This window comes from Brassica napus, chromosome C9 (assembly GCF_020379485.1).
Source record: "Brassica napus cultivar Da-Ae chromosome C9, Da-Ae, whole genome shotgun sequence".
NCBI classification, from domain to species: domain Eukaryota; kingdom Viridiplantae; phylum Streptophyta; class Magnoliopsida; order Brassicales; family Brassicaceae; genus Brassica; species Brassica napus.
The window spans coordinates 58,014,635-58,029,716 of record NC_063452.1 but is presented as its reverse complement, the minus strand read 5'-3'; the positions used below and the strand labels follow the sequence as shown (position 1 = coordinate 58,029,716).

The 15,082-nt window shown below is 34.1% G+C and overlaps 3 protein-coding genes across 3 annotated transcripts; 2 read left to right on the top strand and 1 right to left on the bottom strand.

The window, feature by feature from the left end:
* The first annotated feature begins 1,283 nt into the window (after positions 1-1,283).
* LOC106387304 (probable WRKY transcription factor 72) lies at positions 1,284-4,113 on the top strand. Its single transcript, XM_013827134.3, has 4 exons — positions 1,284-1,433; positions 1,866-2,468; positions 2,748-2,861; positions 3,127-4,113. The coding sequence occupies exons 1-4, from the start codon at positions 1,347-1,349 to the stop codon at positions 3,973-3,975; spliced, it is 1,653 nt and encodes a 550-aa protein (XP_013682588.1). The 5' UTR covers positions 1,284-1,346; the 3' UTR covers positions 3,976-4,113.
* Positions 4,114-4,400: 287 nt separating this feature from the next.
* On the top strand, positions 4,401-6,768 carry LOC106386287 (galactose mutarotase). The gene is made up of 6 exons (XM_013826153.3): positions 4,401-5,092; positions 5,193-5,242; positions 5,362-5,485; positions 5,573-5,680; positions 5,816-6,125; positions 6,224-6,768. The coding sequence occupies exons 1-6, from the start codon at positions 4,477-4,479 to the stop codon at positions 6,531-6,533; spliced, it is 1,518 nt and encodes a 505-aa protein (XP_013681607.1). The 5' UTR covers positions 4,401-4,476; the 3' UTR covers positions 6,534-6,768.
* Positions 6,769-9,704: 2,936 nt separating this feature from the next.
* Positions 9,705-11,854, bottom strand: LOC106385101 (homeobox-leucine zipper protein HAT7). Its single transcript, XM_013825059.3, has 3 exons — positions 11,416-11,854; positions 10,894-11,324; positions 9,705-10,316 (listed from the first exon to the last, which is right to left on the bottom strand). The coding sequence occupies exons 1-3, from the start codon at positions 11,585-11,587 to the stop codon at positions 9,990-9,992; spliced, it is 930 nt and encodes a 309-aa protein (XP_013680513.1). The 5' UTR covers positions 11,588-11,854; the 3' UTR covers positions 9,705-9,989.
* Positions 11,855-15,082: the final 3,228 nt, after the last annotated feature.

Here is a 15,082-nt window from a genome sequence, read left to right as displayed (position 1 = left end):
AAGGATTTTTTGTTTTTGTTTTTAACAAAGTCCATAGTTGACAAAATCATATAAACACCGTGTGTGGCCTGCGTATTGACCGGTATACGCACCCTTTGGCCTACCATATGAACAAGGTTTACACATATATATACAACACTACAATTGAATGCCTAGTATTTTCCCTCTCTGATCATGTTACATGATTTGACTTTAATTTAAGATTTTCTTTTTGAATTATTAATTAGTATCCTATAAATTTTGTTTCTATAGCCTTTTTGTTGACGTCATCTTGTTTTCTTCTAATTAAGATTCTATACGAACTTGAAATTTATGAAAATGAATACATTGGATAACATGCATGTTTGAAACACCAAGTGAGGAAATAACTTAACTAACAATGGATGTATATTTCTGGTTGATAATATGATTTATCTAAAGGTCTAAGTATCCAGAAATATTATTTATACAGACTTCAATAAATTGAAGGCATTGGTGACGGTAAGCCTAGGAATAACCACATATTTGGACTACATATGTTTTCCTGTGGCAGGGCAATAAACACACTAATTAAACAAATAATAAAAGATTAAACAGTTGACGAATGGTCATGCGATGTGAGGCCAACAGATAGGAGAAGTCTTCTTCCATGAAGCTTCAAAGATATCTCCCTTCAGGCCTTCACATTATACAATCTCTATTTCACGCCGTACAATTAGGCTCTTTCTTATATATATATTAGTTTCATTTATTGCATTTGGACATTTTAACAGTACTCCTATTAAACAACCAAGGTACATGTAGACGCTTATCTATTGTTGGTTCAATTAATAAAAAGGAAGTATACTTCATGTGAAAAACATCATTTTGATAACGATTCACTAAATTTGATCAATTTTACACTTGTAATTTTACTTAACTATTGGCGTAATAAAATTTACTGTAAACATTATGGGGTCTTTTTTTCGATTTTTTCATAGTGTTAAACATATAAATAGGATATAATTACAAAAACTCTACTAATTTGAATTTTCATTGTATTCTAGTTGTAACCATGTTTTTTATTGTCCCTAGTAAAACGGAGAAGCAGTGTTATCAACAACAAAGTCAGGAAATAATTAATTGATATTTCGTTAGTTACTTAATAATAAATAACACAGGCATGATTGGAGGAAAAAGTCTCCGAATTCAATAAACAGAATAAAAAAGTGAACATGTTGAATTGTTGACGCTTTGGGTCCTCTCCAAGAAACTACACAAATGGCTATAAGTAAAGGGTTTTCATAAGGCTGTGAAAGAAACAAACAGACAACAAAGGAAAAAACAAAATTCAAAGAGGAAGACAAAGATCTTCTTATATTTCTAAAATGGAGGTTATTCTGAAATTACCTACTTCTGATTCTCTTCTTAAGGATAAAGTTCTTGGATCTGCTCAAATCCATGAAGCAACTAAGGTAACCAACTCATATGTGTAATAAAGTTCTCCATGTATACGGAAGACACTCAGATTTGTATTTTGTTGTACGCTTTTATGTAATTCTTGTATCTTGAGATAAATATTATATTCCATAATTACTTTGCTTATATCGTAATTAATAAAAATAAAACTCAAATACTTATTGTTCATTTTTTTTTAACGCTAGATAATTATGCTATTACAACTATGAGAAATATTACAGAAGATTCTACCGCCGATAATTATATCTGTCATATGAGAAATTATATATTAGTTCTAAAGATCATTTCGCACAGGATTGAATAATTCGGTAGTTAGGGTTAGTATGGAATCTACGGATCACCATAATTTATATATGTAACAAATAAATTCTTGGAACAATTTATATTTATTTGGGAAATTAATCCGTTTTTATATTCGATGATCTTAGGTTGAGGAAGATCATCAAGAACTTGAATCTGCCAAGGCTGAGATGAGAGAGGTGAAGGAAGATAACGAAAAGCTTAAAGGGATGCTCGAACGAATTGAAAGTGATTACAAAACTCTCAAGCTCAGATTCTTCGATATAATTCATCAAGAAGAACCTTCAAACAACCAAACACAAGATCAAAACATGATTGATCTTCCAAAGGCGACGACAGATTTGAGTTCTTTAGATCAAGAACGCGAGCTTGTGTCGCTTTCACTCGGAAGAAGAAGTTCTTCCCCGAGTGATAACTCCTCGAAAAAGGAAGAGAAAACAGACGCGACCAGCAATAAAGTCAACGATGACGAAGAGTTGACCAAAGCTGGCTTGACCTTAGGGTTCAATAGCGGCAACGGACCTGACCCCAGTGTCGCGAATCCAGCCAATTCTAGTCTGGAAAATAACTTGGAGGACGCCCCAGGAGAAACATGGCCGCCGAGTAAAGTTAGCGGGAAGAGAAGCTCTGCTGCACCAGCCTCCGGTGGCCATGTTGATGGAGAGGGCGGCCAGCAAAATCCTGTAAAGAGAGCTAGAGTTTGCGTTAGAGCGAGATGTGACACACCAACGGTACGTCCTTTAACCTATATATATACATTTTAATGATCTTTGTTTTTTGTCGGCACCCATCTTCTAAGACCAAGTGGTAGGCGGATTTGAGTCGTTCCGAAGAAACGCGCTCTATCCGACTGGGTCTGATTTATATGGGAAAAAGAACATCGCTACATTTTAATGATCTATAACTAACTTATTATTGGATGCCAAAAAAGAAAAAAAAAACTAACTTATTATTGATTATTTTTTATATGTCACCACTGATTAGGAAATGTTTTATTATACTTTGTATAGATGAATGATGGTTGTCAATGGAGAAAATATGGTCAAAAGATTGCGAAAGGAAATCCTTGTCCACGAGCATACTATCGCTGCACGGTTGCACCTGGATGTCCCGTTAGAAAACAGGTATATATCTTTTTTTTGTACATATCTACAGAATAATCAAATTCATCTATCGTTTAATCTTGATTTTCTAATTTTAAAAGAATAATTAATAATGAATTTGTATAAATCTATTTGGTCCTGTTTTAGTTTTAGTTTCATATTCCTTATAAAATCTATTTTAAATTGTGAACATTCCTAGACAAACCAAAGCAATTGCGCATGTGCATATACTAAAACAGATCATCTGAGTACTAACTATTTGTCTTAAACTATTTTGATGTTTTAGGTCCAAAGATGTGCAGAAGACATGTCCATATTAATCACAACCTATGAAGGAACGCACAGTCATCCTCTTCCTCTCTCAGCTACCACCATGGCCTCTACTACTTCAGCCGCCGCCTCTATGCTCCTCTCCGGCTCCTCCTCATCATCAACCGCAGAAATGATCGGAAACAACCTCTACGACAATTCAAGATTCATCAATAACAACAACAAGTCCTTCTATTCGCCCACTCTTCATTCTCCATTACATCCCACCGTCACTCTAGACCTCACCGCACCACAACATTCTTCTTCTTCATTGCCTTCTTTAAATTTCAACAAATTTCCTAACTCTTTCCAAAGATTCCCATCCACAAGCTTAAATTTCTCCTCTAATTCATCATCATCAAATTCTTCTCTTCTCAACCTACCTGCGACTTGGGGTAATGGATATTCTTCTTATACTCCATACCCTTATAACAACGTCCAGTTTGGTACGTCCAACCAAGTAAAAACAGTTCAAAATAACCAGTCCTTAACCGAAACCCTAACGAAAGCCCTTACTTCTGACCCAAGTTTCCACTCGGTGATCGCAGCTGCGATCTCATCAATGGTAGGATCCAACGGGGAACAACAGATGGTCGGTCCACGGCATCCTACTAGCGACAGTGTTCAAAGAACAGCCGCAACGGAAAATAATAAAGGACGTGGAGGCTATTTTAGTAGCTTATTGATGTCTAACATAATAGCAAATAATCAAACGGGTGCGTCATTGGATCAACCATCGTCGCAACTTACTTCGCTATCTATGTTCAACAACTCGTCCTCTTCGTCTTCTACGACTAGTTTCGTGAACAAGGAAGAGAAAAGCTAGGAATTGTATCAAAAGAACCTCCATCGTTTATTTTTTGGGATGAATTTTTTCATTAGGTGTTATAGTATTGTATCATGTTCGTCGTTTAAGTGTTTTCATCTCTTTTTTTTGTGAGTTAGGACGCTTTGACGTTTCTGATTAGGGAAACTCAACCTTGCTAGGCCTAAAATAATGGGCCAAATATCTTTGACATAAAAAAAGAAAACGTCCAACTGATTACGTGGTGCAACATACAAATGGTGTGTACTGTGTAGTGCTTATCTTCTAAAGTTTGGTGATTCATGCAGCTTTAGCTGTAAAGATATACGTGATGTTATTTGTGATTACAAACGAAAATCTAGAACACACAATCCGGTTTTATCTCCTAACTTCTTTGACGAATCACAAATTCGTTAAAATTTCCTATTTTTGTCTTATAATTTCTAATAACAATCAACCTATAAATACTCACCAAAAAATCCATCTTACTCATTACTTTCAATTCTTGTTTTTTCTTTCACCATGGCGAGAGTTTCTCTTTTGTTATGTTTGGTTATATTGGTTACATTAGGAGTTGTGGTAACTTCATTTGCCAACAACGTTGAAGTGCAATCGGAACACGTGGAGAGCAGCAAGAAAGTTACTAAAGCTCATCATATTTGTAAAGACAAAGAGAAAGGAGGAAAAAAAGTAAATGGTGATCACAATGCCGGTTCTGATGGCAAAGAGAATAAAAAGGACGAAAAGAAGAAGCATGATGTGCATAAGAAGGAAGGTGAGCATAAAAAGAACGAGCAGGATGTGCATATAAAGGGTGTTCAACATGAAAAGAAAGACGATGATGATGATGTGAAGAAGCATGGGGATAAGAAGAAGAGTGTTAAGCATCATGAAAATGATAATGATAGTGATGATGATGAAAAAAAGCACAAAGATAAAAAGAATGGTGAACATGATGAAACCGATACTGACGATGATAAAGATGATGACTCCGATGATGATGATGAAGATGAAGTTGATGGAGATGATAAAGAAAAGGAAAACATTGGGTTATATGAGCTCAAAAAGGGAAATCTAACCGTCAAGTTCACAAATTGGGGTGCTTCAATCATGTCTCTCCATTTCCCGGATAAAAATGGTTAGTGAACTAATCATTTTGAGTGTTGGCAATCAAATAAAAACTCATATTATATACATTTTAACTAGATTTTATTATGATGACTTTGACAAATTTTCAGGAAAAAGTGGCGATATTGTTCTTGGTTATGATAGCGTCAAAAGCTATGAGGTGCGTAGAAATTAGTTTCCCTTTATGTTTTTCTGTTTGATTTTAATTACTACTATTACAACAAATTTATTTTGTTTTTACTATGCTAAATTAATATACTAACTTTGTTTGCAAATCAGACCGATAAGGTCTATTTTGGAGCAACCGTGGGCCGAGTAGCGAATAGAATAGGAAAGGCCCATTTCAAATTGAACGGAAAAGAGTACAAGACTGTTGCCAACGATGGCAAAAACACACTTCATGGTAATTAGTTACGAGTACTATAAGTTCTATAACATATTAGAAATCAGTTAATTATGATTATTTGAATATAATTTATGTATAATTTAGGTGGGAAGAAAGGGTTTGGCGATGTTGTGTGGGCAGTTACAAAGCACAAGTATGATGGCAAGAAGCCTCACATTGTATTCACTTACACAAGTCCTGATGGTGATCAAGGTCCCCTTTCTTTTCAATTGTTTTATTAATTTTTACCCGATTTAAAAAAAAATATATATATATATATATATATATATATATCTGTAAGGAAAATTTTATGATTACTAGTTTATTTATTTCTTTATGTAACAATAGGGTTTCCCGGAGAACTCATTGTCACGGTGAAATATAAACTTGTCAAAGACAATGAATTAAGTGTAGTAATGGAGGCAGAGGCTAAAGATCAAGCAACTCCGGTGAACTTAGCTCATCACACTTATTGGAATCTTGGTGGTCAAAACTCCGGAGATATTTTGTCCGAGGAAATACAGATCCTAGGTTCAAGTTACACTCCTGTCGACGGCGAACTCATTCCCACAGGAAAAATATCCCCGGTGAAACGAACACCGTATGATTTTCTTCAACCCCGTCCTATTAAAGATAATATGAAGGATCTTAAAACAGGGTGAGTACATATACTTTTCTCAAGTTAAAAAAAAAAAACTTTTCTCTAAGTTATCTAATGGTAAACATCTTTGTAATTGTTGATTTTTTTCTTTGTAGATATGATATTAATTATTGCTTAGATGGTAAGGCGGATAAGATGAGGAAAATAGTGGAACTCGTTGATAAGAAATCGGGAAGAAAAATGGAGTTATCCGCAAACCAACCCGGTTTGCAGTTCTATACCGGAGGAATGTTAAAGGACATCAAGGGGAAGAATGGAACGGTATACCAAGCTTTCGCGGGATTATGTTTAGAAACACAAAGTTATCCAGACTCAGTCAATAATCCGAAGTTTCCTTCACAGATTGTTGAACCAGGGAAAAACTACAAACACAATATGCTCTTCAAGTTTTCGATTGTTTCATAGAGTACCTTTGTAACTAACCAATAATCACGAAGAAGAAACTAGATTGGAAGTTAATAACAGCTCTCGATCTTTCAAATCTCATCAAACTATGACGAATGTGCATAATTCATCTGTTTGTAGTTTATGCACAAATTTGAAACACTTTATTCTTGTTTTAGTATGCAATTCTGATTGTATATTTCATATGTCATAGGTAAAATGTGGACCGCAATTTGATATTATTATGTTCAAAATATTTATTTTCTTCCCGTAACCGTATAAGATCATAGAGGAAAACCCATGAAGACCTCGAAGGATTTAATAGTTTTTTTTTTTGTTAAAGGGTTTGGATTTAATAGTTGTGTCTAAGAGCCACATTGCCATCACGAAACAAAAACAAAAAGAGGCACATTAACAGCTATCAATCTTAAGAAGATTGCACCTACAGATCCCTACTCCCATTTTTCTTTTCAAGGTTAATTCATTTATTTCAAACTATATGCTGAATGAGGATGTCAGAAGTGTGCATAAGATTTTGTCATAAAATGGTGTTAAGAAAGAAATATCAATATTCGAATGTGATCTTATACTTCAAGTTTCAAGATCATATTAAAGTGCATTTAAATGCGATTATGGCGGGTCAATCTATTCATAAATAATGACGGTATTCACTAAATCAAATGATAGAAAACAGAGAATTTAGGAGTTGACATATCCCTAATCCATCAACATAAACATGTGCACTTCACCAAAATTCTTATACTACCATATAAAACATATGATGACTCCATGGTCTCACATGCCATCATCTAGCTATATATTCCATTAATTACGTATGTAAGTACGTACGCATATCGAACAGTATCTGAATATATTAGTGTAGTTGGCATATGAGTTTAGGATCTGACAATAAATTTATAATTTTTCAGTAACTTTGGTTTCGCACAAAACAGTGCGTTTCAGATTTTTTGGTGAAAGGTTTCGCTCCAATGTTTATCATACTATTTATTTGAGTATTGCTACATCATACGAACACTGCATGAATTTATAACTTATATGTATATTGTATTGTTTTAGATGATTCACTTAAACTAAAACTTTCACGATCTCAAGTCTGAGTAGTTTCTGTTGAAGTGAAGTAGTGGTGGCAGTGAGGTCACATGGAGAGCCCACGAAGAAAGAAATATTTGGTACTCAATTTGTTTTCTTGTGTGATACTGATAAACAAGTATATGTACATTTTATTGTATAATTTAAATTTATAAATACTTCAAATCCAAAAGCATCCAAAGATCCGAAAAGCTAGCTAGATGACTGAACGATTCTCCTAAACACTGTTTCGAATCTGTTCTCTTTTTGGATTTTTCTTCTTCGTCTTTGGAATGTGTGTTTCCAATAATCTTCCTCATCTACCGGCTACCACTATTATTATTATCTACAATATCGTTAATGCTAACTTCCATTTTACAGGTTCCTTTTTGGTCTTGTAATAACCGGTAGAGATTCATAAACTTTACTAAATTGTTTTTAGTTCAAATTTTTACTAAAACAATTAATAAACTTAGTATCTATAAAGTTATTTTTGTTAGAAATGTTTAATTGTAACCAATAGATAATCCTTCGATAACCTACGAAAATTATAAAATAATGCGTCTTGATTTGTAGCCGTAATATGGGATTATTTACAGTAAAATTAGCAAAAAAAACGTGCCTGATTCATGGTGCATGGATCTGAAGCAATGTTCCAATGTTTTTTTTCCACTTATAGTTGATACAAAAATTTAAAAGGCAATAATTTCAGTTTCAGCTCGCCTTTTATTAAAACAAAAAGGTTAAATCAAGTTACGAAAGTACAAAGGTACTAAACTGTGCTTGAATAAAATGTAAATTGTACATTGGGTGTATTGAATATTGAGTCTATCTACCCGACTGACTACGTGAAAACACATTACATAATGTTTGAACTTTAAATATTAGGTTTACGCCTAGTTCATAAAAATTATATATAGTGACATAATAATTCGTTATGAGTTTGTTCTTTCAAGTTTGCAATTTAGAAACACTGTAAGAAAGGGCAGAGCACAGAAAATAATATTGTAACTACAAAAATATTAATCAAGCACATCATGTACTTAATGATAGACAATTTACAGCGTTATTAAAATTAAAAGTATGATCTGATGAATGAAATTATTTGATATGTTTATGAATCCATATTGTCTCTTTGTAAGTCGTATTCGTTTTTGTAGTTTTCACCAGTTACCAAAGAAATCCTCGTTTGTTTTTTATTCATTTTTTTCTAAATATGTGCTAGTTTTGATAGATTATATTATGATTGCATGGTAACTATCTACGGAAATATTACTTTATATATCTGATAAAAGAATACACGAGCACACGCGCGATTACTTCAAACAAATTAAAAGGTAGATGGAATCATGGAATGCATGTATATGTATATATATATCATGGCTCATATTGTGTCAATAACAGAGCTGGATTCCCACTCAAAGGCACATGGATCTGAAGTTTTTATTTTTGTATCAAATCTTCTTGTCAAACATGTATATGCAATTTATCATGTTTTAATTTTTATTTTTAGCTATGTATTCCAACCTAGCAAAATACTCCCTCCGTTTTTTTATATAAGTCGTTTTAGAGAATTTTTTATGTTCCAAATTATATGACGTTTTCGGTTTTTTATGTAAAATTTATTAACACTTAATGTTATATGACCAATGAAAATATACCTTCTATTTTATTATTGGTTGATTTGTGGTTAGGTAAATAATTAATGATGTTTTTGTTTAGAAAATATAAAAAATTAATGATTTCTTAATCTATGTGCACAATTCTAAAACGACTTATATTAAAAAACGGAGGGAGTATTATTTTTTTTATATATATATATATATATATATATGTTTTGCTGTACTTATAGAAAGAAATAAGAAGAAAATCATTTTCGTTTGACACATCCACTTCGACAAAAAAAAAAATCTTGGCAAAATTAGAGGATAAAAAAGATGTTATGCGATCGACAAAGCCTTTTTGTCAAACAAATTAACTTGAAGCTATTAGTAAAACATAATCGTCGCTATCCATCACAATAACTTAGCAATGAACTTTAATCATTACTAACGAAAATCTCTAATTAATATATACACACATTACATATAGTACTTGATAAAATATTCGGAAGAAAGAAATTTTATTTATTCCAATTAAAGGAACAAGAAATTATAATTGTAAAATTGTGTTGAATATTCCCTATACACCAATTTTCTACAAACCCAAAAGAAAGAGCAGAAAAAGGTAAAGAACCGACGTAATTTAAATTGAAACAGTACCAAGTAATTTTAACATACACAATTAAAAAAATCTATGAAATTTCTTTTGAAGATGATAATGATATCAACATGAGTATGATGATGATGTTGATCAGGATTATGATGTTCCTCTTGGAGTACAATAGAATCAGTTGAAATGATGATGATGATTGTGATGTTGCTGCTGCTGGTCAGGCCATGTCCAATAACTACCCGACGTCGTTTCATCAATACTACTGAACATATTGCAGAATCCTTGATCTTGAACCATCTGATGATCAATATGGGCCGAGGTCGTGGTCGTAGTTGCGGATCGGATTGAAGAAGGGAAAAGATCTTTGATCATGTTCACATGATTTATATCTGAATTGTTATTATCATTTTCTGTGCTTTCATTGTTGCTCCATGACGCTTCTGCTATTTCTCTCTTGATCTTTGCTGATTCTTGACGGTCTTGTTTCTTCAATGCCACTAACTGTTTTGTGTAACAATATCATCACACGTAAACCAAAGTCAAAAAAATAACTTATCATAAATGTCAACTCTACAAGCACATGGGAATTCTATTGATTATAAATATATGTACACATGAATCTTTATCAAATAATTAAATGTATAATTAAGAATAATTAATGTCTTTTGAACAAACATCTTTGCGTTGGATCAAGAGCCAATCTAATTGAATTTTATTACTATATATATACTATTATACTAAAGCGACTCTAAGATGGGATGCAAACTACGTGTTAATCCATGAATATTTTCTTTTTGTAAAACCCAGTTACAAAAAAAAACCATTTTCTTTTTGTATACGCTTGATGAAGACAATAATTCATCACTAAAATTCGACAAATTTTTTTTTTCCTAGGAAAAATTCTACAAACTATCAGCACACCTATCTATATTCATGATTAGTGTTGTTAAAAATATTCGTATTAGTTTAACCGAAAATCGTTCGTTAGCTTTTAGAAAAAACGTGATGAAATACTAGGAGAACTTCAGTTATAAGAAAATATTAGGAGAATTAGTTTGTTTATATTTTTAAAATATACCTCAGCGTGGAGTTTCTTGTTGTTGGCTAGAAGAGAATCATTGTCCGATTTCAAAACATCGAACTGTTTCTTCAGAGAATCGTAGTCTCTTTCGAGCTGCTTTGTCTTCCACCTAGCTCTCCTGTTCTGGAACCATATCGCAATCTGCCTAGGCTGCAACCCTAAAGCCTTAGCAAGCTGCATCTTCCTCTCTGGCTCTAGCTTGTTCCCTAGCTCGAAGCTCTTCTCTAATGCCATAACTTGCTCTAAACTGAGCCTCTTCTTCTTCTCTCCTAACATCATATGGGACCCATCATCTGATAGATTGTCTTCCTCGCCCACCTGGTCCTGATCATGCATGTTCGTCGTGGTCGGACTTTTTTGAGTTAGATGATGGTGATCTGATACTCCCGTGAACGACATCGATCTGTTCATCATGTAGTTTCCTCCTCCTACACCGAACAAGGACAACAAAATTTACCAACCCTTTTCACACTATTATGTACGTGTGTGTGTGTGTAGAAAGAGAGAGGAAGAACTTACCATAAAAGAGGTGTGGAGGGCAAGAAGGGAGAGAGGTAGGGGAAGGTAAGTGATGAGTATTGTCTTCATGGAGTTGCTGAAACATGAATCCATGCTGTGGAAAGGCCATCTCCAATCTCAGTCTTTCTTGATTATTAGCAATATTGTTCCTTTCCTCCTCATACATATACATATAAATGTGTGTATACACACACGCAAAACCGACCACTGATTAAGAATTGCTAGCTGATCAATCTTAGTAATTTAGGTTAGGAACACAAGATCTTGAAGTTTTCTTATGAGAGAGAATTTAGCGAGAAGAATGAAGAGATCAGTTCATGAGAGGTTTGTATAGGACCCACCTTTTATACCATTTAAGCTTTAGGGCGTATGCTGATCTTTCTTTTGATTTAACTTGTATAGGACACTTGGGAAATTTAAAATTTGAAATATTAAATACCACATGGATCTTTGACATATCCCACATACATGTGTATATATATTGTGTTATTCTTTTGCTGTTAACATACAGCTTAGCTTATACATATATACAACTACAGAACCATACTAAACATTGATTTAACATTTATCAATTGTATTAATTATTTTATCACCCAATTACTACCCTGATAATCATTGTTAGATCTTTAGTTTCGTCTAAATATTACTCTCTCCATTCCCGAAAGTAAGATTTTTTAGAATTTATTTTTGTTCCACAAAAATAGATTTTCTATATTTTTAAAGTGTTTTTGTATATTTTTGAGAAATATTAATTGTGAATACTTGAATTGATTAATTTTTATTGGTAAATAGTTATTGAAAAGTGTATTGAAAAATAAATTGTAAATTAAATTGTAAACATTTATTATATTTTTAATAAACGTGAAACTTTAGAAAATTTTACATTCGGGAACGGAAGGAATAGTTCGAAAAATCTAACTAAATAAACTGAAATCATGAAAATAATCAATGCACGTTGGAACCTTAAGAAATTTATGACACATATTAGTTTCAATCCTTGAATATAGGCGTAGCATGAGAAAGAGTCATCCACTAGTATTGTTAGATTGTACATCAGGCATGGATTTTAATTTTTCAGGTGTAATCAATATTTATAAATTATACTCTACTCCCCAAATATCTAACTTCATTTTTTTGGAGAATATCTAACTGTAGTTGTCTGTTTTATAATGTTTGCTAGTGTGCGTAGTTCATCGGTTGTATATTCTTGAATTTTTCAAATTTATTATTAGTTTTTACGTACTATTGCTTACATATATTAATTTTCTTAATATGACTGAAATTTTTTACAACCGGCAGACTCATTGGTTTCTGAAGAACATTCCACAGTACAGCTTAAACACACATGTGTTCTTCATCTCGCCAGGTGCATGCTTTCACACGACGCACCAACCAACGTATTTCCTAACATAACTAAACGTATAGTCTTTATTTTAGATTCAAGGTAATATATATAACTAATTAAATTTTATCGAAAAATAAATACATACAGCATTTCAAATATACGAGTTATAAAATGTGAAAACTAAACTATGTTTATAAAATTTGGATCAAAATAAGTATATTACTTTTTAGAAATCTCTTTGTATAATACTTTTTTAGTCGTTACCTAAACACTCTTTAAAAGTTTCCTTCTAACTCATAAAAATAGGAGCCTTATTGAGTATATTGAGTCTAATACTTGTATAGAAACAGAGGCTCTCTATATACTGTATACTTGTGTATAAACAAACCCCCCCTGTACATTCTCATTAATCTAATATACATACATTTTAAGTTCTTGTTCTCTCGTTCTCAATATCCTTGATATGGTATCAGAGCATAACAACTTTTCCGCCATTTTTCTTCTTTCTTGAGCTTCGATTCATATCATGAGTGCTTAGATCTCACATCTCTTCTTCGATTTCGTCATCTGTTGGTGCTTTGTGTTCTGGATCTGATTGCTTTCGTTTGTCTCGTCCTCGTGATTCGTCTTGCGTGCTTCTGAGCTTCGATTCATCTTCGTCGAGCTTCGATTCGCATCGCCTTCGTCTCATCTCTTTGTTCGTGTTTCCGATTCAGCTCAAATCCTCGACCTTGTCATCGTCTTGCTCCGTTTCTTGATTTCATCTGATGACGACTGGAGATTCTTCTCGTTCGATTGTGGATCAGTACGAGAACCCTTACTATCTCCATAACTCGGATCATGCCGGCTTGGCACTTGTTACGGATCGTCTTGCCTCTGGAGCTGACTTTCACTCATGGCGTCGCTCTGTTCGTATGGCGCTGAACGTCTGCAACAAACTCGGCTTCATTGATGGTACAATCTTGAAACCTCCTGCTGATCATAGAGACTCTGGTTCTTGGTCTAGGTGCAATGATATGGTCTCTACTTGGTTGATGAACTCGGTTTCCAAGAAGATAGGTCAGAGCTTGCTATTCATGTCAACTGCTGAGAGTATTTGGAAGAATCTCATGACTCGTTTCAAGCAGGACGATGCTCTTCGCATCTTTGAGATTGAGCAACGTCTCAGTACTATTCAGCAAGGCTCGTTGGACATTAGTACATACTATATGGAGTTGGTTACACTTTGGGAGGAGTATCAAAACTATGTGGATCTTCCCGTCTGTACGTGTGGCAAGTGTGAGTGTCATGCAGCTTCGTCTTGGGAACAGTTGCAACAAAGGAGTCGTGTTATGAAGTTATTGATGGGTTTGAACGAGTCTTATGAAACTACTAGGCGTCACATCTTGATGATAAAACCTATTCCCCCAATTGAGGAAGTTTTCAACTTGGTTACTCAAGATGAGCGTCAGAAGAACATCAAACCATCTACACGGGTTGATAACATTGTTTTTCAGAACTCAACGAGTGAACTTGATCAGTCTACGTACTCTGGACCAGTTGAGAATGCTGCCTATGCTGCTGTGAACAACAACAACTATCGCTCTAGGCCACGACCTATCTGCACTCATTGTGGTATAGCAGGACATATCGTGCAGAAGTGCTTCAAATTGCATGGATATCCGCCTAGACATAGGTTATACAACAGTAATTCTCAGCGTTCTAATACTCAGTCTGGTTCTTCACAACGATCATCTCAATCCAGGCCTACGCAATCACTTTCACAGCAGAACAATGTTGCTAATGTCGCGACTGCTTCTTCGGTTGCTTCTCCTGCAGGAACTTTGAATCTGAGTGCTTTTCATCCTGATCAAGTTCACCAACTCATTCAACAGTTACAGTCTCATCTGCGACTTCCTGAACCTGTTACTTCACAGTCATTTGTTAATGCGTCAATCACATACAACAGTTTCATGGCTGCTCAATCTTCAAGTGATACTGTCTCTCATACTTTCCCTTTTCCTTCCACTAGTCTTCGTTTTGAACATCATTCTTTAACTTTCCAACACCAAACACTTTCCTCTTTATCCACACATTTGCTTTTGGGTTCTTGGATTATAGATAGTGGTGCCACTACACATGTTTGTTCAGACTTAGCTATGTTTAGTTCAGTCTCTCTTGTTTCAGGGGTCACAGTTTCTCTTCCAAATGGAACGAAGGAACCGATCACTCATACTGGCACAGTGCATTTGTCTGACACTCTTGTTTTGCTTAATGTCTTACATGTGCCTTCTTTCCGTTTTAATCTCATTAGTGTTAGTAGCTTGTTACAACAACATCGTC

Coding starts and splice junctions, on each gene's coding strand:
- LOC106386287 (XM_013826153.3), top strand. CDS start 4,477: ATGGCGAGAGTTTCTCTTTTGTTATGTTTGGTTATATTGGTTACATTA. Junction 5,681..5,815: donor AAGTCCTGATGGTGATCAAG/GTCCCCTTTCTT, acceptor ATGTAACAATAG/GGTTTCCCGGAGAACTCATT. Junction 6,126..6,223: donor ATGAAGGATCTTAAAACAGG/GTGAGTACATAT, acceptor TTTTCTTTGTAG/ATATGATATTAATTATTGCT.
- LOC106385101 (XM_013825059.3), bottom strand. CDS start 11,587: ATGTATATGTATGAGGAGGAAAGGAACAATATTGCTAATAATCAAGAA. Junction 11,325..11,415: donor CCCTCCACACCTCTTTTATG/GTAAGTTCTTCC, acceptor TGTTCGGTGTAG/GAGGAGGAAACTACATGATG. Junction 10,317..10,893: donor ACAAGAAACTCCACGCTGAG/GTATATTTTAAA, acceptor TACACAAAACAG/TTAGTGGCATTGAAGAAACA.
- LOC106387304 (XM_013827134.3), top strand. CDS start 1,347: ATGGAGGTTATTCTGAAATTACCTACTTCTGATTCTCTTCTTAAGGAT. Junction 1,434..1,865: donor AAATCCATGAAGCAACTAAG/GTAACCAACTCA, acceptor CGATGATCTTAG/GTTGAGGAAGATCATCAAGA. Junction 2,469..2,747: donor CGAGATGTGACACACCAACG/GTACGTCCTTTA, acceptor TACTTTGTATAG/ATGAATGATGGTTGTCAATG.